This window comes from Alosa pseudoharengus, unplaced genomic scaffold (assembly GCF_046254945.1).
Source record: "Alosa pseudoharengus isolate Yale_2024_CS ecotype anadromous, Long Island Sound unplaced genomic scaffold, YU_APseudo_1.1 YU_APseudo_1.1_scf_2, whole genome shotgun sequence".
In the NCBI taxonomy this organism is placed as follows: domain Eukaryota; kingdom Metazoa; phylum Chordata; class Actinopteri; order Clupeiformes; family Clupeidae; genus Alosa; species Alosa pseudoharengus.
The window spans coordinates 45,275,307-45,301,769 of NW_027468663.1; the positions used below are offsets into that span (position 1 = coordinate 45,275,307).

Here is a 26,463-nt window from a genome sequence, read left to right on the forward strand (position 1 = left end):
TTCATATGAGACAAGCAGCCGTTATGTTTACCTTTACTGGTACAGACAGTATCCTCATCAGGCACCACAATGGCTTCTATACAAAGGTGCACGATCAAACAGTAGGGATGATGAGAGCTCAGACCCACGATTTACCTCTAATACCGATGAAACATTTACTGAACTCATCATTAAAGATCTGACTCTGGCAGACACAGCTCTCTACTACTGTGCTCTGTGGGTAGCCCAGTGATACAAAGACTCAGAGAAGCTGTACAAAAACTCACATTTAAAATAAGATGCTTTTTATTCAGAGATCAAAGCAATTTCCCCTCAGTGCTCTGATATCAGTTTTACACCATCAGAGGTTTTCTGGTGAATATAGTCTGTGGTCACACCTGTTGCATCATTGAAATGCATGCTGTTATAATAAACTGTTACACACATTACAAATGACATGCAATCCAACAACATTGAAAATGCAATAAATATACTATATATATATATACTGCTATAATCCTCTGTGTCATATCACATTGAAGATTTGGCTCTGGCAGAAACTCTACCACTCTTCTACTCTCTTGCTCTTGTAGAGAAAAGATACATAAAGCGCTTTCAGACATACGTGTAAGACCGGAGGTTCTGCCGATGTTAAACGGTGGGGCCGTATATCTGAACGACATAACCGGTCATATGGAAGTCCGAATTCACCCGGTGTTTATACTACCCCCGACCTAGTATTTCCTCCGGACATTATGTAAATGTGCTGTGTCTGAACGAGGCGTAGAACATGCGGTTAAAATTCACACCTAGTGAGAGGGCGTGTTGGTGACGTTTCTTTCGTGCGTCCATGTGGTTAAATCTGACTTAAATGCCAGTGTTATGATGGAGTGGCATAGTGCTGTCCAGAAAATCTCCGACATGGAAAGATGCAGACATCACGGAGCTACTGTCCATGAGGGCATACAACATTTTGATAAAACACATGAAGGGAATGGCACGTTGTAGCCTACAACTGCATGGCAAGGCCAAACGAATTCAAAAGACTGAATCATCATAAGCAGAAGGCGCTGAAAAGGCAGTAGCCTACAGCGACGTCGTTGACGACAATAACAGGAGTATTTAATAAATTGTTAGCCAACACGGTTTTCTGTTCATTGATAGCCTTAGGCAGAATTAGGCTACAGAAAAGAATACAATATATTTTTTCTCTCCCGGCAGTAAAGACAGTAGATTCGTGTTTAAAATTAAATGAAAACTAAAGGTAGGCTATAGGCTTATTATGCATATGACCATCCAGATGAGGCTGGTGATCTGTCAAGAATGATGAAGATCGTAAGATACAGATGGTTTTATTGTTGCTGTCATTATTACCACAAACACGAATTGACAACGAAACCATGGCGATCGTGGGTTATATCTTGCCTGTTTATTAGGCCATGCACAGCCCTGTCAGAACTCCGTGTAGCATGCATACTGGCAGTTTTCATAAACCATCTCCGGAGGTTATATCTGAAAGCGCTTAGAGTGACTCTTATACAACTGCAGCTTATTATGACCGCCGCTAGCGAAGCTAGCGAAGCGGTCATATAGGGATTGTCAAAGTTTTTTTTTTTTTTTTTTTTTTTTTTTTTTTTTTCCCGTCATCTACTTCCTGAAATTTTGGTCAACGATACCCGGGGCACCGAAACACCGGGGCACATGAAATTTGGTGGGTATGTAGCCCCACTAGACTTTTACGGAAAAATTTCGTTTGGTCCCCGGGGGCCACTCCCCCTCCGCGCTGGGCCCCCCGAAACCCAAAAAATGCAGTTTTTCCTAAATAACTACCTGAACCGTGGCACCGAGGATGAAGAAATTTTTATGGTATGTTGGTCTCAAGGGCCCACATCAACTTAGCCCATAATCACTCATTTGTGATTTGCACCCCCCCGGTAAAAAATGAAAATGCAATATCATTCTGCTTTAATCGCCCCTCTCTTCAGTAAAGACGTTCAGAACTGCACCAAATTTTATGTGTATGATTAACCTGACATTCTCTGGGGGTATGCCAAGTTTCGTAGAATTTCATCCATGGGGGGGTCTAAAAAATTAAGTTATGTGTACATTTAGTGACTCTACACTCATTGGCCTGTAGATGGTGGTGCACACATATACACATGCACACACACACACAGGCACCCACATACTATCGGTATTAGAACGGCTAATACATAATTACAAATTCAGTAGGATTAAAAGAAAGCCAAAATAAATATTCATCATCATCATCATGGCTGCATTTCCAGTATTGGCGATAAGTAGTCGTTTGTCCACTAGATGGCGCATCGTTGCAGTGAGACGTAATTTTGTTGGAAGTTAATCTAAAGTGGGTTAGAAAGACACTATGCTTCCTACAAGGACAAGACTGTAGGCTACAGTAGTTTACCGCAGAGAACGTCTAAGGGTAGGATGATTTCTGCATGAAATGTAATTCCCATTTCCTCTTGAAGCCGAAATAAATCTGAGAATGTTTATCGGACATGCTTGTTTTTTACTGCAGGTAGGCTACGTTAATCCTATCAATAGCAGAACGTAGGTAAAATAATGTTACCGTTAGCATGGTTGAGTGATGGAGGCCAATTTGATTATTGATGTATTTGTAGAAAACCATAAATGCGTTTATAGGCTACCAAGCAAATCGATAACAGCACTAATTGTATCTTTCGACTGTCATCTCATTTGCTTATGACCATAACCTAGGCTACTAACAGGAGCTAAGTGAGTTAGCCACAACACGTTCGCTACGTGATGGTTTTTTAATGGAAAATATATAGGCCTAGGCTACCTGAAAGATAACCTGTCTATGATCCCGTGATGATCTACATCTCCATTTAAACCAGATGTTTTAGAGCGCACGTTGAGATGTATTCAGGGCAGGGCTGTACCTACACATATTTGTTGCACGTGCTACAAAAATCATTCTTTGCGATGGATGATTTAGTACCAACTTTACACCGGTCAGATACAGTTTTGCCTATGGCTATTCCGTGAGACTGAGGCGCTTTTTGTTTGTTCGAAGTGCGTGTTTAGGGTGTGAGAGGGGAGTCGATGTGCTTTGATTCCAGCTTGGTAGTTGTAGTCTATGCGATTAAAAAACACGTGTGTGTGAAGTATCCAAACAATGATAACGCTTTCATTATGGCTGCTTTAGCCACAGACCTTGAGTTACTGTACAGTGGGTTGGGTTCCATTTAGAAGTGTCCACTTCATTCGCCCTTTCCGTGATTCACAGCTACGTGAAATGTATTACTACTGATATGCAAAACTATTAACTTTTCGCCAAGAGGTGGCAGCTTGATACTGTAAGGTGTAAGCCATTGGTTCCAACGGAGATTTTATTTGGGTCGCCAGCATAGCCTGGTGACAATTTGTGTTGTGTAATAGGCCTAGCATAGGGCCTACCTTATATAGCTTATAGTTTGTTAACAGTCACGGTTTTGTCATGCAATGTCTATGCATTTTTGCATTTAGAATAGCTCTAAAACCGGGGGGCGAACACGTCGCAGGGGGGGCGCCAGTGCGTGGATATCTCAATCGCAAAATTAAACAATATTTCTATCGGGCGCCTACCATGGACTAGGCTGGGTGAAAATCAAAAGATTACGTCAAAAGATTGAGCTTAACCATGGACCTCATGGTTGCAAAATGCAAGGGAACATGAATCAGCATATTATTTGCACAAACAATAACGGAGAGTAGCTCTTCAACTTTGCCCGCTAAAATGTGTATGAACAGTCTCGCAACGCATTTCATGAAGGCCCTTTTGGACATGTCAGTTATTTGCACCACTGGGTAAAACGGCATTTTGTTTTAGACTACTGGTATTTAATTTGTGCATTGACAATAAAGCTGAATATAATTTGAACTAGATGACTAAACCTATGCATATGTAGAAGAAGAAACATTCACAAAAATCCATGACATGACCTCTCTTCTTGATAGCTGTTGAAAACTGCATGGAACTGACAGGGATTGTTTTAGTTTAATAATAAATAAATAAATACATTATGCTGCTACCTTCTGCTTTTCCCAAATACAATGTAGCCTACAGGTGTACCTTTCATCAGTCCAGTTGCAATGGATGGACTGTGATGAACTGCCCTACTTGTGATTGTTTAGAGATTTTAAAGGTTTTATAACAATGTTACAGATTTTTTGGCCCAGAAACAAATCTATTCACCTTTGCAGCAACAGTAGGCTACTTTGTGTGCGGAATGTGTGCAAACACACATTCCAAACAAGCATACACAAAAGTTTCAAGAGTGGGGGATGGAGTAGAAGATGGAGACAAATTCATTAATATGATTTATTTTCGCGGAATGGATGTGCAGGACTGAGCGGCGGTCATATTTTGTACCGCTACGCGGTACATCTAGTTTTCCAGAGTCTTCTAGGCAGAACCGGCCAAAGTCCTTATGGGACCATAAGGAGAATTTAATCTAGGAAGCACCCACCACCTAAGCGCCGCTTATAATATTGAATATTATCTATGCTTGATCATTCACATCAGTGGCGATCCTTAGACGTTATCTAATTATGACTTCTATGTCGGTGGGCTATAATGAGGTCACAATGTCATTACCTGGCCAGATTCACCCATTTAACTCTGGCTGCAGATCTCCCAGTGTGTTTCACTAATTCACGGATTGGGATAAATGCAGAGACCAAATTTCCATCACGGGATCAAAAGAGTATATAGACTTTTATATATACACTGACCAGTGCCACTGACCAAGGTTTTACTCTTCCTGATGAAAGGCATCATGAAACAACACAATTTGAATGATATGAGGTTATTATATGAGATTAAAATGCCATCTAGTGGAGAACACAGAGACATCCAGTCAGAAGCACACAAAGGGGAAGGGTACAATTAAAGCTCATATATCAGAATGGCAGTCTGCACATTTACAGTAGCTTTCATTTCAAGAATCCATTAAAAGACTATCTAACTCACTCAAGTGTGGTGCCTTGTTTTATCCTCAACAGTTTGTTTAGTCTTTACTCTGTATTCATGGATTTAAGACAGGAAGTACAACATCTCAGAGGGCTAACCTCATTAAAATAGAAATCAATTAAAAATTGGCCTTTTACTTAATGACTTGAAAAGGCATTGCTTCAGTTTTTTACAGGATCTATGTCTCTGTCCAGCAGGCCTGAGCAGTAACATATTTTAATGAGTTAGATTATAAACAAGGTGTATCATATTTATTTCCCCAATATAATTCCATGCAAAAAATAATTCATAGCTCTATGATCAACAACACATTCATTTGGTCATTCATCTCATTCTTATTTGTGGATCCTCGATTCTCTGGGAGAGTGGATAAGGAGATAAATCAAATGTTTCTGGGGACATCTCCTCTGCTAAATGTTCACACTCTACTCTTTATACAGATAACGGTTTACAATAAAACATATATTAATTATAACACCAAGGTAACAAAAGTCCAATAACCTTTTAGGGACATACAACAATTAAATCTGTATGATATATATGCAAAATAATAATTAAAAGAAAACCATGCAGATGAATTAGAATGTAGCATATTCTTCTTTAATCTCTTTACAGACCACTTTCTGTTTATTCAGAGTCTAAGCATTATTCTAGAGGAGGGGCCTATATGACAGATGTCCTGACATGATCTTCATTAATCATAACAGATGCACAAGCTCCACTCTTTGTTGAGGTCTTTGTTGAGTCTATCATGCTGTTCCATTCATTACTACTTTTCACAGCCATTTTAGGCACTGCATAATGACAAATGTAGAGTTCTCTTGTCTCTTCAGTTCTAACTGAAAGCTCCAAGGGGCATACACCTGAAGAGAATAAGCCTAAAAAACGAGGGTCTAAAGCTAACCCACCGCAATGAGTATAGAATTAAGTTTAGTTAAGCAACATAACATAATGACAATCAAATGCAGTACTTTACAGTATACAGTATAGCATCTTGCAATAAAACTATTCCCATTGTAGATACTGAATAAATAGCACACGTCCAAATAAGAGGTTGTCAAACCTTGCCTGTCATGAAGCATGAACTATTCAGATGTTCAGACCAATAAAGCACTTTGTTCAAATTCACAAGCAAACATGTCCCATATGTTTAGAGAATATTTACTGTAAACACTTTCCAGATACTATGTGGAACTGTATCAGTAAGGTTTTCACAAAGTTTTTTCTGTTTGTATTGAAGCCATGAGGGAGGAGCTAGAGAGAGAAGACCATGATGACGTCACAATGCCTACCCATGGGAAACTTGCCTTCACAGGACTGACTTCAAATTGTATACTTCAACAGACCTCACATTTGCAAACCTCCGAAATGATCTTTTTTCTGGGCATATTACTTATGGACCTATCAGGTAAACACATGGTATCCATTATAGTGTTCTGTTGGACATTATGAATTTTCAGAATTTAACACGTCTGCCAAATTATGGTGAAAGAGACATAACAACATATATAAATATAACATACCATCTCTTTGCAGGTAACGTCCATGGGAACAAAATCACTCCAATCAGTGATGAACTCAACATGGTTGAGGGACATAATTCAACCCTCTCCTGTAACATTAGTTATAGCTTTGGAGACTATCCACAGTGGTATCGACAGTACCCAAGATCAGCACCTCAGTTTCTCTTGTTCATCCTTAGTGATAAGACAGAAACATCAAATGTGGATCCTCGATTCTCTGGGAGAATGAATAAGGAGAAAAGTCAAATGTTCCTGGAGCTCAGTGCAGCTGAACTCACAGACTCTGCACTCTACTACTGTGCCCTGAGGCCCACAGTGAAGGAAATGGGCTAACTGTTGTACAAAAACTCACATGGCATGACATCAGATGAAATACACCATATCTTACTTTGCATGGAGGTCAACATGATGTTTAAGCCTATATAGATTAAAGTCATCAAATTAATACATAGAAGTTTATTCATGTTTATCCATTGCATTCAAATTTATGATCCATCAAATTGATTATTTAACCCCCTGTTCACTGAACCTCTGTAAGAGCAAATATTTACTGGTGAGTCATACCAATGTTTATTTTGTCCAATTGTGTCTCACATTCAGTGTAGAAGATCCTCGTCTGCTTGTGAAACTAAACCAAGAGAAAACTGAAGTCTCTCTGCAGATCTCCTCTGTTCAAGTCTCTGACTCTGCACTGTACTACTGTCCTCTGAGGCCCACAGTGACACTAAACCACAGACTGCCGTACAAAAACCTGACTGACAGTGAGGGATTTTGCAGCTCTGTTGTCTGAAATGCAGGGACATAGAACACTAATTGAATACAATTATATAATTATATATAACATATATTATTATACATTATTACACGGCTCTTCATAGTGCTGCAGAATGCTCCATTCACTTGAATGGGCCTTCCCAACGTTCGGCGGTCTGCTAATTCTGAATAACAGACCGTTGCTAAGTATAACAGACCGCTGTCAAGGAAAATGGGCTTTGTGCTTCTAAGTCAATTCTTTCATATCACTACGCAAGGATTGGAACTTCATTCAAAAGTGAAAGCAGACGGTTGATCAGCTGTGTTCTAAAGAATGTTTGATTCAAGTTCAGCGTGTGTTGTTGCGAACTATTTGTTTCTCAGCAAAAGCCATGATGAAACGGTAACAAATAGGCTATAGCCTAGGCTATGTAGGCTAAAGAGTCATATCGTGGGGAGTTTATTGTGTCGTTTTGGTAAGTAGCCTAGCCGTGTAATAAGCGGGATAATGTATAGAACGCCGGTCATTGTCGGGAGATAGGTCCCTTCAGGGCGGAACAAGACCCCTCCGCTGCGCGTCGGGGTCCGGTTCGCCCTGTCGGGACCTATCTCCCGACAATGACCGGCGTTCTATACATTATCCCTTACATACGACATACAATTATATATATAACAAATAACATATAACATATAACATTTATATAATAAAACAAATCTTCAGGGGTTGAATAGAAATTATTCTCTGGAAAGTAGGTTACAGTTTCAAATATTCCATTTAAATATGTAGCACACCTGTTCAAAGCATTTGAGTAGGATGCCATCAAGTGGATAACATGTGTTATGGCCTTCAAATCTTATGTTATATAGTACTAGTGTCATCAGAGACTTTCTACTGAGGAGACACAGCACTCAAAGAATCTCCCATACAAAAATGTATGGGATTAGTTTGTTAAGCAAACATGGCAGTCGTATTGACAGTCCTACACATATTCCGCCGCTTCCAGGTGAATACATCTGTGTGTTCACGTGATTCGTGAAGCCTTGCACACAGGCATTTCTGCCTGAAAGAGATGCCTGATAAGTGCCCAAAAAGCATTACAATATGGACGCAGAGTGCAGGGACTTGCCTAAAATTACTTTGGTGTCACCACTGTCAGTATCCAAGCTGCACATATAGTCATATCTACAAATAAAGAATTAACTCACCTCTATGATCAACAACATATGCGTGATCACTTCATTCATTTGTCCATTCATCATGTTCATTATCATGTTCATAATAATAATAACACCAAGGTAACCAAAACCCAATAACCTTTTAGATATAAATTATTTTTTTTATGACAGATATACAAAAACAAAAACAAAAAAAGCATGCAGATGAATCAAAATGTAGAATGTTCTTTAATTTCTTTCCAGACGGATTTCTGTTTATTCAGAGTCTGGCATCATTCTAGGAGGAGCACTGAGATCTCTGCTCAAGAGTTGTCTGATTTACAGTTTTTCTCAGTCGCTTTGGTGCTTTTCTCACATCACTATTAACATTTGCACAGCAGTTAGTGCAATTCTCAAAACAATTAGTGCAAACTGCAAAACCTAGTGGATGACCTGCAAAAGCACGTCACTTGCTCAAAATGGATAGTCCATTCCTCAAAAGCAGGTATTCATGTCAATGGAACTGTCAGTGTCATCAAAATGAGAAGTCTTGACACCATCGTTTATGAACAAGATAGTCAAATGGCTTTGTCATGTTTTCATTATGACAGTTCTCTCAGTGTTTTCCAATGCAAAAAACGGTCAGAACTCGGTGACACTACCTGAACATGCTCAAGACAGCACTATACAGCACTTGCACAGCCTTTTGTACATCAGTAAAGTTACACATTGCTGTAGTTAGGTGAGTAAGTGAGTACAAGACACTGAATAGGTACATTTTTACTGTATGCTCTTTGCAATTCTAAAGCATTGTGACAGAATTTGATAACTAGTTCAACAATTTTGTATGTAATGACTCAAGCAATGAAATGAAGACTATTAGTTTTATTTGGAACGACTATTCAGCATTCATAAGAATAGTTCATTTTGACTGACATGACAAGCAAATGATAATGTTAAAAAACAGCAGAGAATTGTATGAAAGCAACTGATACATGTCCGAAAGTATTTGCAATTTGTTCAGAGGAAGGAGACAATGGCAATGACTATTGCAAATAAATGCATAAACTATGCCTAGGAAAACAATGACATTGTGCTTGATTCCTAATTTCATGTCTCTGAACCTCACAGTGTCAGATGGTGTTCTTTATGAAATTGAAAAAAAAATATATAATTTAAAAAGACTTACTTTGGAAAATAGATTTTATTTTTGTGCAACTACATTTTTGTGTATCTACATTGTAGATACCGAATAGCATACATCCAAAGACAGGTTTTCAAACCTTGCCTGCCATGAAGCATGACCTTTTAAGATGTTCAGACCAATAAAGCACTTCATTCAAATTCACAAGCGAACATCTATCATACGTTTATTAATATTTATTGTAAAAACTTTCCAATGCATACAGTGTGGAACTGAATCCATAACGCTCTCACAAAGTAATTTCTGTTTGTATTGGAGCCAGGAAGGAGGAGCTAGAAAGAGAAGATCATGATGACGTCACAATGCCTACCCATGGGAAACTTGTCTTCACAGGACTGACATTCAAATGGTGTTACTTTAGCAGACCTCACAGTTGCAAACCTCCAAAATGATCTTCTTTCTGGGCATATTACTTATGGACCTCTCAGGTAAACACAATGTTTTGTGGCATGCTGTTGGTCGTTATGAACTTTCAGAATTTAGCACTTCTGTCAAATAATGGAGAAAGAGACATAACAGACAGAACATATCATTTGTTCATTTGTTTGTTGTCTGTCTTGTATGCCTTAGTGTCACGGGTACGCTGACAACTATGCCGCTCCATCTGGCATCTTTTGTCTTGTGTTTATTATTTTTGAAATATATTTGTCATGTCTTGGTGTCACGGGTACGCTGGCGACTACATTGCTCCGTCTGGTATCTTTTGTTTTGTGTGTCAATGTATTGTATGCCAGGGGGCCAAGTAACGGGGACGCTGGGCAGATGTGCTGCTCCTTTTGGCCTATTTTTGTTTGATTAATGATTTGTTTGCTGTTTAATTTGTTTGTTCGTCTGTCTGTGCTAGGCTTGGCGAGTGACGCCGCTCCAGTCCAGCACATAATTGTTTTTATTAGATTCTTTGTTTGTAAACTCAGGGCATTGCTGTAAAAGAGTTTAATGCTCAGTCAATTTCCCCTGATTAAACAATGCTTGATGATGATGATGAAATATGACATACCATCTCTTTTCAGGTAACGCCCATGGGAACAAAATCACTCCAAACAGTGTTGAACTCAACATGATTGAGGGACATAATTTAACCCTCTCCTGCAGCATTAGTTACAGCTCTGGAGACAATCTACAGTGGTATCGACAGTACCCAAGATCAGCACCTCAGTTTCTCTTGTTCATCCTTAGTGATAAGACAGAAACATCAAATGTGGATCCTCGATTCTCTGGGAGAATGAATAAGGAGTTAAGTGAAATGTTCCTGGAGCTCACTGCAGCTGAACTCACAGACTCTGCTCTCTACTACTGTGCCATGAGGCCCACAGTGAAGGAAATGGGCTAACTGTTGTACAAAAACTCACATGACATGACAAGAAATGAAATAAAATGCACCATATCTAACATTCCAATCAGGAGCATGAAGTGTTTAAGTCTACAGAGATTGAAGTCATCAAATGAATACATACAAGTTTATTTATGTTTATTATGATTACATTCATGTTCATGATCCATCAAATTGATTCTCTAACCCCTGTTTACTGAACCTCTGCAGGAGCCAATGAGTCATACTAAATCATAACATGTAAAACAATGTTTATTTTGTCCAATTGTAGCTCACATTCAGTGTTTTATATAAAATGTATTTGACTGTATGTCACATACTAGAAAACTCAGCTGCACTTGGACTGCAATATCACTGGGAACCAGGGTGGGGCGACATTTCAACACTACATGTCGATTAGATGTAGATTTTTATTTGTGTCTCAGAGCTGTGAGACATTAGACAGCTTGTGTCATTGCACAAAATAGTCATGACCCTCTGGAGAAATGTATTACACATTCTGATTGTTTCTTACTGTGGTAAGTAAACTTTTCCACCCAGCTTCACCTTAGTGATTGATTGATAGTTTCATTTGTTAAATGTTTAGTACTTAAGTTAATACCTGCCAATCTGGGCATTTTTCTTATCTTGTAAAATGTCTGATGTCTGTTTTTTTTACAGTTGACGGAGGGATGGAGGACTCTGTTAATCAGCCATCAAATCAGGTAGTCGGCATAGAGGGTGAATTGGTGACACTCAATTATGACACTCAAATATGATGTGACTAATACAGGCTACCAAGTCTACTTGTTTTGGTACAAATGTCAAGCAAATGACTTCCCTCGATATACAGTATGCTGCAGAGATACTCTTTCAGAGATAGGGGGCAATGATGGACTCAAAGGAAGACTTAAAGCTCAACTTAACGCCACTGTGAAATCTGTCCCTTTAACAATCCAAAATCTGCAAGTGTCTGACTCTGCTCAGATCTAACTGACTACAGTAAATCATTGTCCTCATTAACTATTACATATGTCACATATAAACTAGGTGGTGGGGAGTATAATCAACTTGCCAGTCAGCCTGTTGAAAGTATATTGGCTGAATTTATGCAGAGACTTGCAATAGACATGAACAACCTTACCAGAAAATATATCCCCTCCACTGTAAAAATCGGCACACTTAGAAAATTATAGAGAATTGCAGAGGCAATATTGAGTATTGTATTGTGATACAAATTTAAATGTAATGAACAGACCTGGTGCAATGTCCCCATATCATCTCTGACCGGAATTTATTGGAAATTGGATGATTGCACATTGAAATGTGTCAAAAATAAAAATCCCTAAAATATGACTGTTATTTCCCAACAGTCACAATTGTGACCGGACATAAAACACTCCTTTCCACCCACATTTTCATGAAAATTTGAAAAAATAATAATTGATTACTTCAAAAGGTTACTCAAGACACATGATTTTGATGTCTGGGAAAAATTTGGGATTAAGTCATGATTTGGATTTGTCCCTGTGTGTTACTCTTCTGAGGGCGTGGATGTTATGGAGTAATAAGGTACATGACCACGGGATGGCAGCATTTCTGAATGTATTCTGCAATTCAGGTCCATTCCATTTTATTTACACAGCATCATACCAATGTATATCTCTCACAGCACTTAAAACAACCCAATGTGAGTTTGAGACACTAAGGTGAGAGGAAGAAATCTTGAGTAGAACCATGATTTATAAGGGGGACCTATATCTTCTTGGAGACAACGTGGTAAAGAGACGAGTTGAACTTTTGTATCAGCATAAGTATACATTAGCATATGGTGCAGCATTGGTGCAAGAAATGTAGTATGATGTAGTTTGTTATAAAACAATTTGCATCATCATCATTATATCAGTTCATATTATCACAACATGAGTTAGAGGTCACTTTAGAGGCCAAATAAAAGAAAAAAAAGAAAAAAAGCAACATTCTCATTTATATTCTGAGTACTCATACAACATTTTAATGTACAGTGTAAAGACTGCATTGACATGGTACCATTGATCTTTGTAAAAGTGATATTTGTTCAAGGAGAATTCCTGTCCGTTTTTGAGGTATTGGTATTACAAAATGAACACAGTTGTGATGATGTACAGAGCTTACTCTGTACACATTGTCTGTTAGTCCACTTAAGGTATTCCTGAGTAGCCCCACCTCACCAGCTCAGCTGATGCTTGATTTTTTGCATCAGCCACTTCTGCAGGAGGAGGAGCTGACAGGATGTGTTCTGAAAAACGTTTCCACCCAGATGAGAATGTGAGTTTGAGCTCAAGCTTAAGAATCTTAAGGGCCTATCGTGATCTTCATTGAGTTCACTATGCTTCACTACTTAGTGCTACTCCTCATGACCATAGCAGGTACAGATAACATTTTTAAATGTAATTTTCACATGACATTTGGTGTAATAATAAGCATATCTGGGATACAAAATTGAATGAATGTCATACCATATGGCAACATTGCTACATGGTTAATATATTTTGGTTCTTAAAAAGGAAAATTCTATTTATTTTTCTTCTCATAGGACTCACTCATGGGAATGATATTACTCCAGACAGGACTGAAGTGTCTGATGTGGAGGGATCCGATTTAACCCTTTCATGCAGCTACTCCTATTTAGGTTCACCCAACATGTTTTGGTATCGACAGCATCCAAAATCAGCTCCTCAGCATCTTATGACCTTTGCCTTTGCCGGGCAGAATCAGACATCAGATGTGGACCCTCGTTTGTTTGGGAGAATGACTAAAAACAAACTCTATCTGGATCTCTCCTCTGCTGAACTTTCAGATTCTGCGCTCTACTTTTGTGCCCTGAGGCCCACAGTGAAGACTAACTAGCTAACTGTCACACAAAAACCTAACAGGAAGTTCTGTCTCTACTGTACTCATAATACTAACGCTCCTTCCAAAAACACTACATAAGTCACAGAGTAATACCAAGTGACACGTCATTAAATTATGAAATTTTCCAGACTTCTAATTTTAACTTTTAATTCTGGTTGAGAGAGGATCATGCAGCCACTGGTTTAAGTTTCGGTTCCCATCTACTAAATGGATCAAAATAAGTTCCAAAAATACAACTTATAGATAAACAAATGGAAAACCCAGTTATTTTCAACCAAATCTGCTTTAAGCTTGTATAATGTTTAATTTTACCAATCACTCCAGGGATAGAAGTGTCCTCACATTGCAATGCCACTGCAAACCTTGGTGGGGTGAAATCAGTTCATATCACATCACATGGTAAATAATAATGATGTCTTTTGCCTGAAGAAGACCCAGCAGGGTCGAAACGTTGCCTGTTGTGCATTAAATATATGGGAGTCAAAAGCAGTGTTGCGGACATTATATTGTTTCAATTGAGTACGTTTTCTTTTGTTCTGCACCTGCCAGAAGGTGGGATGTGCACACAATAACTGTTTGCTGAAAATAATAATGTGTCATGCATGGCAAAGAAACTGACAATAAAATTATACTCCACCTCTTATTCATAACCTCCCAGGGATCAAGCGAAGTCATGCTTATTCTGATCATTTGGAATTGGTGAGATATCTGTGAATTTAAGTTCCCAATAGCCTTGCCAGTGGTGCTGTCTAGCATCCAATATCCACCCTCCCTAAACTTACACTTGATTAATGGGACACATGTCAATACCCAACCCAACAACACCTCAGGATACACCTCCAGCATTACTGAGAGACTTCTCCACAACTATGACCGAAGGTCAGTCCAATCATTCAGCTATACTTAAAGGTCCATATTTCATAGAATGTGCTCAAGGCCAAATTCACAGCATTCGGTCCCTTAAAACATGAGAATATTAATAGATTATATAACAACATGGTGATAAACTAGAGTGTTAAATGGGTGAGGTGACCCATATATCTGTAAAAGACATGAGAACAGATTTACCTGATCTGCTTCCCTTCCAAGTCTTCCATCGATAGTTCGTATCTCTTAGCTGTGTGCAGTATTTTACAGGCTATGATATGTTTTTTTTTACTGGTGACAGATACATTTCCTGTGTCTTGTTTCATCTCCAGTGAGCAGACAATCTGATAGACACACACAATAGCACATCAGAAAGAGCACATTACTGACTTGCTGCTGCATCAGACTTATGGAGAAAACACTTCTTCTGATCCTCTTTATGTCTACAGGTAAACTGTAAAACAAACCAAAGAAATAATTATTCAAGAAATAATTTTTATTCTTTCTGTATTGTTACATGGTACTGTTGGGGTTAGTAGCCACATTCTATTTGAATTGTTTGATATCCATACATATGGATTTTTTTTTTCATTTTTTTTTTTTTTTAAATTCATTTTCATTTCAGACATAATGGCTGACAGATTGGATCCCGAGAGACAGACAATCTCTCACCATGAAGGGGACTCAGTGAAAATGAAATGCACATTTGAAGCCAGCAGCAGTAACATTTGGATTTACTGGTACAGAAAGCATCCAAATAAAGCTCCTCAGTATTTACTGTTGAAAGGGGCTCGATCTCAGACATATGAACATAAATCTGACCAACGGTTTCAGGTTACTACAGAGCACTCATCTACTGAACTCATTATTATTGGCCTGACTTTGGCAGACACATCTCTCTACTACTGTGCCCTGAGGGATGTTACCCAGTGATACAAAGTCAGCAAGAAGCTGAACAAAAACTAATTTGTATTTCATGCCAACAGACATCAAAGACATTTCCTGTTAGTGTTCTGATAACAGTCGCCTGCCAACAGAGGTTTGGAGTTGAACACTGACTGTGGTCACACCTGTTACCAGAAATAAATACTATTAGACTGTAGTAACTCATGGCTGTTACCAGAAATAAATGCTATTAGACTGTAGTAACTCATGGCTGTTACCAGAAATAAATGCTATTAAACTGTACAGTAACTCATACAAATAAATATCAATACACTTTAGAAATTATGCTAATACAGAGGAAAGGTGTACTGTACATATACATATGTATCAGGGTATTTTCCACGGTGGCCAATCAACATTACACATACATGGCTGTGAGGTTTTCAAACAGGCAAGGTCCTTCATCTGTACTTTGTTGAATTAGGCCCATGATATCTACAGAATTAGGCCCATGACATCTACAAAATGCTCAACACAGAATGCTTTGTGTGCAAAACTGCACAAAGCAAATGTAATCTTTGGGAATATTAACATCGGCAAACAGTAAAAGTAAAAAGTTAACATCAAAATGTGTTAGTCTACCTTATGAGTGCAGTTATCATTTCAAACTGAGGGGACATAACTGTATTATAAGACTGCTGGTTTCTCACTCACCAGTGCATCCATGGCAATGCACCCCCTACATACTCACCCCACTAACCTCAACATGATCCCTCCATTCTACTCACTCAAAGTGCCGTCCACACCCCCAGGACAAGACTTAGAACAAGGAGCCTTTTGTTCTGCTGCCCCTTATGGAATGTCCTCTCTTAAAAACTTAAAACATTATTTTTTAGCAAACTAAAACCTGGCTAGCTGCTTTTTTAACCCTATAATGGCTGCTGCCTATTATAATATCTTAATGTTTTTTTTTTTTATTTATTTCAGTGTTTTTAATGTTTAAATGTTGTTTGCCCTGTAGCACATAGAGATTGGCTGAAAATTTATATTTGACGGAATGTTTTCTGCAGGTTGGTCTGGAAAAGAGTCCATTGATGTCTTTGATAAGGCTTGTCGCTCTGTACTTTGTGCTGTTCTCATTGTGAACTGAGGGGGCGCAAATGTAATGTCAAAACCTGCAGAATGAAGCTCCAATGCACCATATGTGTGTGTCAGAATGTGATATAAGAACTGAAGGAGACAGAGAGAGTCCATAGTGAGCCAGTCACCAGTTCAACTATGAAATATTACATAAAGGCATTCATTCTAGCTGTTTATTTCAGTGGTAAGAAATATCCTAAAATACAGTATAAATAGATAGATAGATACTTTATTGATCCCCCAAGGGGAAATTCAAGATACAGTATACTGTAATGTTTAATCATATTTTTCAATCTTTTTGGTATTTCATGTGGCTCTGTTGTCTTCCCAGTGTGCTCTGTAAAGGGCGACTCTGTTACTCAACCTAAAGATGAGACGGGTCTTGAAGGCAGCATGGTGACCCTCAGCTGTCAGTATGAGACCGCAGCGTCCACTGCTAATCAGTATCTCTTCTGGTATCAGCAGAAACCAAATGGATTCCCAAAATATATTCTACTGAAAACATCTCTTAGACAAGACAATGGCCCAGATTTTAAGGGGAGATTCAATGCTACACTTAACACAGACACAAAAACTGTTAATCTGACGATCCAGGATCTGCAAGTGTCTGACTCTGCTGTGTACTACTGTGCCCTGCAGCCCACAGTGACAGCTGCAGACTCAGCTCTCATACAAAAAATGTCTTAGTCAAGAGACACCTGAAAATGGTAATGACACAAATGTGGAAAACATAATTTACACTGAATTGATTTTAGTTCAAACATATTCAGAGAAAATGTACAAATGTACTAGATCCTCACCTGATGGTGAGGCAGAGAGTGACGGAATCTATGCTAATATTAGTGCTTGCAATGAACAAACATATGTACTGGGCAAAAATGCAAGCAAAAGGAATAACAGTTTGCGATAAAAAGGGAAAAGGGAATAACAATATCACTTTCTCCAGCACCTGTTTTATCCAGCAGGTGAACCAACATGTCACACTGACATGGTAAATGCCTGTTGTTAGCTAGCCTATCTCTAAATAGAGACTGTGAATGCCAGGCACCATCTTTCAGGATATCATCTGTCAGGCAATCTCAGGGTATCACCTCTTTCCTTAGTGGTCTAAACGTGTTGGTCAACGGCACAAAGACTTTTGCTAACACTTTACTTGAAGGTATCTTGACATGACATTGTCATAACACTAACAATAACTTGTCACAACAAAACCCAAATTACACTTGACAGAAGCGAGTGAAAGAAGCGTTATGTCATGAACAATAATAACTTGTTCATAATGTTTATTACACGTTCATGACAACCTGTCTTGTTTCCAGGGGATGAGGTTACAGAATTACTGCACAGTATTAAAGCATGACACTAGAGGCAGTGAAAGACAGTGAAAGAGAGAGAGAAAATAAAAACGCCATAATAAGCTGCATTGTTTGTTGGCTGTCATCACAGTTCAATTATATGACTATAGCAGTGCAATGCTGTCTCTCATTTTAGCAACCCATAGGCAAAATAATTTGCTATAAATTCTAAATGCATATCTACAGATTACTAATTCTTTGCCATTAAAACAAGCAAATTGTGTCCCTCATTGCTACCCACATTAAAGCTGCAGAAGTCTGACAGATTGAGGGGACTTGAGGAGCCAAAATGTTCAATGTTTACAACTCTCATGCCCCTCCCCCACTACCACCGAGCACCCTCTCATCGAGTTTGTGCTCTTCAGTGCGCACCTGACTGCACCAGACTGTGATTGACCGTCAGATCTCACACAGCCCTGCTCTGATTGGACCCGAGTGAACAATAGGTGTTATAAAAACCCTCACGTTTAGTAAACGTTTAGTAAAACGTTTAGTAAATGAAGATAAATCGTTAATGAGTGTAATAATGCTGTTGTGCTGTGTGACATGAGAGTGTAACTTCCGGATGTATTTCCTTTCTCTTTTAAAAGGTACAGACACACTTTCAGTCATTCACAGAGCAGCACATCAGACAACAAATTACACACACACACACACACACACACCAAGAACAACTGATCTGGAAGGGACATGGGCAAACCACTACTTCTGATTCTCATTATCATCACTGGTAAACTGACTTTTTTCTCTTTTTTTCTCATGTTTTTTTTTTGATGCACATTTTGATTTTGATTTCTTTAATGTGCTTGTTTGCAGAAATAATAGCTGACAGCATTGATCCTGATCTGGACCGTGTAAGTCACCCAGAAGGAATGAAAACAGTTACCCTGAAATGTTCATATCAGACAAGCAGCCGTAATGTTCACCTTCACTGGTACAGACAGTATCCTCATCAGGCACCACAATGGCTTCTATACAAAGGTGCACGATCAAACAGTAGGGATGATGAGAGCTCAGACCCACGATTTACCTCTAATACCGATGAAACATTTACTGAACTCATCATTAAAGATCTGACTCTGGCAGACACAGCTCTCTACTACTGTGCTCTGTGGGTAGCCCAGTGATACAAAGACTCAGAGAAGCTGTACAAAAACTTACATTTAAAATAGGATGTTTTTCATTCAGAGATCAAAGTAAATTCCTCTCAGTGCTCTGATATCAGTTTAACACCATCAGAGGTTTTCCGGTGAATAGCATCTGTGGTCACACCTGTTGCATCATTGAAATGTATGCTGTTGTAATAAACTATTACACACAATACAAATTACCTGATACATTTGTCAAACTGTTGACTTTGGTCTGTCATTTTCTTTTCAAATACATTCATTTTTTGTCCAATATTCAATGGTATAACATAGTTTTTTTATTATTATTGTTGTTCATTTCACACTGGTACAGATAGTATCCTGATCAGGCACCTCAATGGCTTCTATATAAAGTTGTCCTAAAGGTGTCCCTTACTACTGGTTCAGTACTTGTTTACAGCATCCAACACTTCTGTCAACATTACCCACCTGTAACATTGAAGATGCGTTTACTGAACTCATAATTAAAGATTTGGCTCTGGCAGAAACAGCTCTCTACCGCTCTTACTCCTCTCGTGCTCTTGTAGAAAAAAGATACAGAGTGACTCTTACACAACTGTAGCTTATTTTCCAGAGTCTTCTGGGCAGAACCAAGTTTATAGGGTCCTATGGGGCCCAAAGCATACTTAGATTTGGGAACCTCCCACCACCTTAGCACCACCAATAATATTGAATATGATCTATGCTTGATCTATGATTAATTACACCAGTGGCGATCCTTAGACGTTATCGAATTATGACTTCTATGTCAGTGGGCTATAATGAGGTCATCATGTCACCGGGCTAGATTCACCCTGCACCAGTGTTGGGCGATGTCCTCTTAATTGGCATTTGATGATGTGTACAGTAAAACATTGTGATGAACGATGATATCGTATGTGTGTGTGTGTGGGGGGGGGGGGCAGTAAACACTTATTAATTACCATATGTCTGAAAAAAAAAAGTTTTCACTAAACAACAGATGTTTTAAAAACCCTCACTAAACATACAACATGGTCAGTCATGACCCACTAAATGAAGATAAATCGTTAATGAGTGTAATAATGTTGCTGTGTGACATGAGAGTGTAACTTCCTGATGTATTTCCTTTCACCTTTAAAAGGTACAGACACACTTTCAGTCATTCACAGAGCAGCACATCAGAAAACAAATCACACACACACACACACATCCCAAGAACAACTGATCTGGAAGGGACATGGGCAAACCACTACTACTGATTCTCATTATCATCACTGGTAAACTGACTTTTTTCTCTTTTTTTCTCATGTTTTTTTTTTTGATGCACATTTTGATTTTGATTTCTTTAATGTGCTTGTTTGCAGAAATAATAGCTGACAGCATTGATCCTGATCGGGACCGTGTAAGTCACCCAGAAGGAATGAAAACAGTTACCCTGAAATGTTCATATGAGACAAGCAGCCGTTATGTTTACCTTTACTGGTACAGACAGTATCCTCATCAGGCACCACAATGGCTTCTATACAAAGGTGCACGATCAAACAGTAGGGATGATGAGAGCTCAGACCCACGATTTACCTCTAATACCGATGAAACATTTACTGAACTCATCATTAAAGATCTGACTCTGGCAGACACAGCTCTCTACTACTGTGCTCTGTGGGTAGCCCAGTGATACAAAGACTCAGAGAAGCTGTACAAAAACTCACATTTAAAATAAGATGCTTTTTATTCAGAGATCAAAGCAATTTCCCCTCAGTGCTCTGATATCAGTTTTACACCATCAGAGGTTTTCTGGTGAATATAGTCTGTGGTCACACCTGTTGCATCATTGAAATGCATGCTGTTATAATAAACTGTTACACACATTACAAATGACATGCAATCCAACAACATTGAAAATGCAATAAATATACTATATATATATATATATACTGCTATAATCCTCTGTGTCATATCCCCCCACCCAGCAAACTCCCTCACCACCATGACAAGCAGCCATTCTGTTTTACTGCACTGGTACAGATAGAGTCCAGATCAGGCACCTCAATGGCCTCTATACAAAGGTGTCCAATACTACTGGTCCAGTACTTTTTTACAGCATCAAACATTTATGTCAATATTACCCACATCTAACATAATTGAAGCACCGTTTACTGAGATCATCATTGAAGATTTGGCTCTGGCAGAAACTCTACCACTCTTCTACTCTCTTGCTCTTGTAGAGAAAAGATACAGAGTGACTCTTATACAACTGCAGCTTATTTTCCAGAGTCTTCTAGGCAGAACCGGCCATAGTCCTTATGGGACCATAAGGAGAATTTAATCTAGGAAGCCCCCACCACCTAAGCGCCGCTTATAATATTGAATATTATCTATTCTTGATCATTCACATCAGTGGCGATCCTTAGACGTTATCTAATTATGACTTCTATGTCGGTGGGCTATAATGAGGTCACAATGTCATTACCTGGCCAGATTCACCCATTTAACTCTGGCTGCAGATCTCCCAGTGTGTTTCACTAATTCACGGATTGGGATAAATGCAGAGACCAAATTTCCATCACGGGATCAAAAGAGTATATAGACTTTTATATATACACTGACCAGTGGCCACTGACCAAGGTTTTACTCTCCCTGATGAAAGGCATCATGAAACAACACAATTTGAATGATATGAGGTTATTATATGAGATTAAAATGCCATCTAGTGGAGAACACAGAGACATCCAGTCAGAAGCACACAAAGGGGAAGGGTGCAATTAAAGCTCATATCAGAATGGCAGTCTGCACAGTAGCTTTCATTTCAAGAATCCATTAAAAGACTATCTAACTCACTCAAGTGTGGTGCCTTGTTTTATCCTCAATAGTTTCTTTAGTCTTTACTCTGTATTCATGGATTTAAGACAGGAAGTACAACATCTCAGAGGGCTAACCTCATTAAAATAGAAATCAATTAAAAAATTGGCCTTTTACTGACTTGAAAAGGCATTGCTTCAGTTTTTTACAGGATCTATGTCTCTGTCCAGCAGGCCTGAGCAGTAACATCTTTTAATGAGTTAGATTATAAACAAGGTGTATCATATTTATTTCCCCAATATAATTCCATGCAAAAAAAAATTCATAGCTCTATGATCAACAACACATTCATTTGGTCATTCATCCCATTCTTATTTGTGGATCCTCGATTCTCTGGGAGAGTGAATAAGGAGATAAATCAAATGTTTCTGGGGACATCTCCTCTGCTAAATGTTCACACTCTACTCTTTATACAGATAACGGTTTACAATAAAACATATCATATTAATTATAACACCAAGGTAACAAAAGTCCAATAACCTTTTAGGGGCATACAACAATTAAATCTGTATGATATATATGCAAAATAATAATTAAAAGAAAACCATGCAGATGAATTAGAATGTAGCATATTCTTCTTTAATCTCTTTACAGACCACTTTCTGTTTATTCAGAGTCTAAGCATTATTCTAGAGGAGGGGCCTATATGACAGATGTCCTGACATGATCTTCATTAATCATAACAGATGCACAAGCTCCACTCTTTGTTGAGGTCTTTGTTGAGTCTATCATGCTGTTCCATTCATTACTACTTTTCACAGCCATTTTAGGCACTGCATAATGACAAATGTAGAGTTCCCTTGTCTCTTCAGTTCTAACTGAAAGCTCCAAGGGGCATACACCTGAAGAGAATAAGCCTAAAAAACGAGGGTCTAAAGCTAACCCACCGCAATGAGTATAGAATTAAGTTTAGTTAAGCAACATAACATAATGACAATCAAATGCAGTACTTTACAGTATACAGTATAGCATCTTGCAATAAAACTATTCCCATTGTAGATACTGAATAAATAGCACACGTCCAAATAAGAGGTTGTCAAACCTTGCCTGTCATGAAGCATGAACTATTCAGATGTTCAGACCAATAAAGCACTTTGTTCAAATTCACAAGCAAACATGTCCCATATGTTTAGAGAATATTTACTGTAAACACTTTCCAGATACTATGTGGAACTGTATCAGTAAGGTTTTCACAAAGTTTTTTCTGTTTGTATTGAAGCCATGAGGGAGGAGCTAGAGAGAGAAGATCATGATGACGTCACAATGCCTACCCATGGGAAACTTGTCTTCACAGGACAGACTTCAAATTGTATACTTCAACAGACCTCACATTTGCAAACCTCCGAAATGATCTTCTTTCTGGGCATATTACTTATGGACCTATCAGGTAAACACATGGTATCCATTATAGTGTTCTGTTGGACATTATGAATTTTCAGAATTTAACACGTCTGCCAAATAATGGTGAAAGAGACATAACAACACATATAAATATAACATACCATCTCTTTGCAGGTAACGCCCATGGGAACAAAATCACTCCAATCAGTGATGAACTCAACATGGTTGAGGGACATAATTCAACCCTCTCCTGTAACATTAGTTATAGCTTTGGAGACTATCCACAGTGGTATCGACAGTACCCAAGATCAGCACCTCAGTTTCTCTTGTTCATCCTTAGTGATAAGACAGAAACATCAAATGTGGATCCTCGATTCTCTGGGAGAATGAATAAGGAGAAAAGTCAAATGTTCCTGGAGCTCAGTGCAGCTGAACTCACAGACTCTGCTCTCTACTACTGTGCCCTGAGGCCCACAGTGAAGGAAATGGGCTAACTGTTGTACAAAAACTCACATGGCATGACATCAGATGAAATACACCATATCTTACTTTGCATGGAGGTCAACATGATGTTTAAGCCTATATAGATTAAAGTCATCAAATTAATACATAGAAGTTTATTCATGTTTATCCATTGCATTCAAATTTATGATCCATCAAATTGATTATTTAACCCCCTGTTCACTGAACCTCTGTAAGAGCAAATATTTACTGGTGAGTCATACCAATGTTTATTTTGTCCAATTGTGTCTCACATTCAGTGTAGAAGATCCTCGTCTGCTTGTGAAACTAAACCAAGAGAAAACTGAAGTCTCTCTGCAGATCTCCTCTGTTCAAGTCTCTGACTCTGCACTGTACTACTGTCCTCTGAGGCCCACAGTGACACTAAACCACAGACTGCCGTACAAAAACCTGACTGACAGTGAGGGATTTTGCAGCTCTGTTGTCTGAAATGCAGGGACACAGAACACTAATTGAATACAATTATATAATTATATATAACATATATTATTATACATTATTACACGGCTCTTCATAGTGCTGCAGAATGCTCCATTCACTTGAATGGGCCTTCCCAACGTTCGGCGGTCTGCTAATTCTGAATAACAGACCGTTGCTAAGTATAACAGACCGCTGTCAAGGAAAATGGGCTTTGTGCTTCTAAGTCAATTCTTTCATATCACTACGCAAGGATTGGAACTTCATTAAAAAGTGAAAGCAGACGGTTGATCAGCTGTGTTCTAAAGAATGTTTGATTCAAGTTCAGCGTGTGTTGTTGCGAACTATTTGTTTCTCAGCAAAAGCCATGATGAAACGGTAACAAATAGGCTATAGCCTAGGCTATGTAGGCTAAAGAGTCATATCGTGGGGAGTTTATTGTGTCGTTTTGGTAAGTAGCCTAGCCGTGTAATAAGCGGGATAATGTATAGAACGCCGGTCATTGTCGGGAGATAGGTCCCTTCAGGGCGGAACAAGACCCCTCCGCTGCGCGTCGGGGTCCGGTTCGCCCTGTCGGGACATATCTCCCGACAATGACCGGCGTTCTATACATTATCCCTTACATACGACATACAATTATATATATAACAAATAACATATAACATTTATATAATAAAACAAATCTTCAGGGGTTGAATAGAAATTATTCTCTGGAAAGTAGGTTACAGTTTCAAATATTCCATTTAAATATGTAGCCCACCTGTTCAAAGCATTTGAGTAGGATGCCATCAAGTGGATAACATGTGTTATGGCCTTCAAATCTTATGTTATATAGTACTAGTGTCATCACAGACTTTCTACTGAGGAGACACAGCACTCAAAGAATCTCCCATACAAAAATGTATGGGATTAGTTTGTTAAGCAAACATGGCAGTCGTATTGACAGTCCTACACATATTCCGCCGCTTCCAGGTGAATACATCTGTGTGTTCATGTGATTCGTGAAGCCTTGCACACAGGCATTTCTGCCTGAAAGAGATGCCTGATAAGTGCCCAAAAAGCATTACAATATGGACGCAGAGTGCAGGGACTTGCCTAAAATGACTTTGGTGTCACCACTGTCAGTATCCAAGCTGCACATATAGTCATATCTACAAATAAAGAATTAACTCACCTCTATGATCAACAACATATGCGTGATCACTTCATTCATTTGTCCATTCATCATGTTCATTATCATGTTCATAATAATAATAACACCAAGGTAACCAAAACCCAATAACCTTTTAGATATAAATTATTTTTTTTATGACAGATATACAAAAACAAAAACAAAAAAAGCATGCAGATGAATCAAAATGTAGAATGTTCTTTAATTTCTTTCCAGACGGATTTCTGTTTATTCAGAGTCTGGCATCATTCTAGGAGGAGCACTGAGATCTCTGCTCAAGAGTTGTCTGATTTAATACTACTACTACACCCAGTTTTGGTATCAACAGCATCCAAAATCAGCTTCTCAGTATCTTATCAGTATTTGGGGCAAAACCAGACCTCAGCTGTAGATCCTCATCTGTCTGCAAGGTAGCAAACTCACAGATTGTTGATATTAAACGAAAACAATGGCAATGACTATTGCAAATAAATGCATAAACTATGCCTAGGAAAACAATGACATTGTGCTTGATTCCTAATTTCATGTATCTGAACCTCACAGTGTCAGATGGTGTTCTTTATGAAATTGAAAAAAATATATATCATTTAAAAAGACTTACTTTGGAAAATAGATTTTATTTTTGTGCAACTACATTTTTGTGTATCTACATTGTAGATACCGAATAGCATACATCCAAAGACAGGTTTTCAAACCTTGCCTGCCATGAAGCATGACCTTTTAAGATGTTCAGACCAATAAAGCACTTCATTCAAATTCACAAGCGAACATCTATCATACGTTTATTAATATTTATTGTAAAAACTTTCCAATGCATACAGTGTGGAACTGAATCCATAACGCTCTCACAAAGTAATTTCTGTTTGTATTGGAGCCAGAAGGGAGGAGCTAGAAAGAGAAGATCATGATGACGTCACAATGCCTACCCATGGGAAACTTGTCTTCACAGGACTGACATTCAAATGGTGTTACTTTAGCAG

The 26,463-nt window shown here is 38.6% G+C and overlaps 1 long non-coding RNA gene and 3 gene segments (V, D, J or C); all 4 read left to right on the forward strand.

Moving 5' to 3' along the window:
* The first annotated feature begins 9,892 nt into the window (after positions 1-9,892).
* On the forward strand, positions 9,893-14,871 carry LOC143134643 (T cell receptor alpha variable 3-like). The segment is given in 3 exon segments: positions 9,893-10,041; positions 10,624-13,330; positions 13,498-14,871. Coding segments are annotated over 2 exon segments (360 nt in total).
* A 3,585-nt stretch (positions 14,872-18,456) lies between these two features.
* Positions 18,457-18,794, forward strand: LOC143135329 (uncharacterized). The gene is made up of 2 exons (XR_012988907.1): positions 18,457-18,510; positions 18,655-18,794. It is a non-coding gene; the product is annotated as an uncharacterized LOC143135329 (long non-coding RNA).
* Positions 18,795-20,410: 1,616 nt separating this feature from the next.
* LOC143133539 (T cell receptor alpha variable 12-3-like) lies at positions 20,411-20,848 on the forward strand. The segment is given in 2 exon segments: positions 20,411-20,450; positions 20,538-20,848. Coding segments are annotated over 2 exon segments (351 nt in total).
* Positions 20,849-23,352: 2,504 nt separating this feature from the next.
* LOC143135330 (T cell receptor alpha variable 3-like) lies at positions 23,353-23,882 on the forward strand. The segment is given in 2 exon segments: positions 23,353-23,419; positions 23,548-23,882. Coding segments are annotated over 2 exon segments (360 nt in total).
* Positions 23,883-26,463: the final 2,581 nt, after the last annotated feature.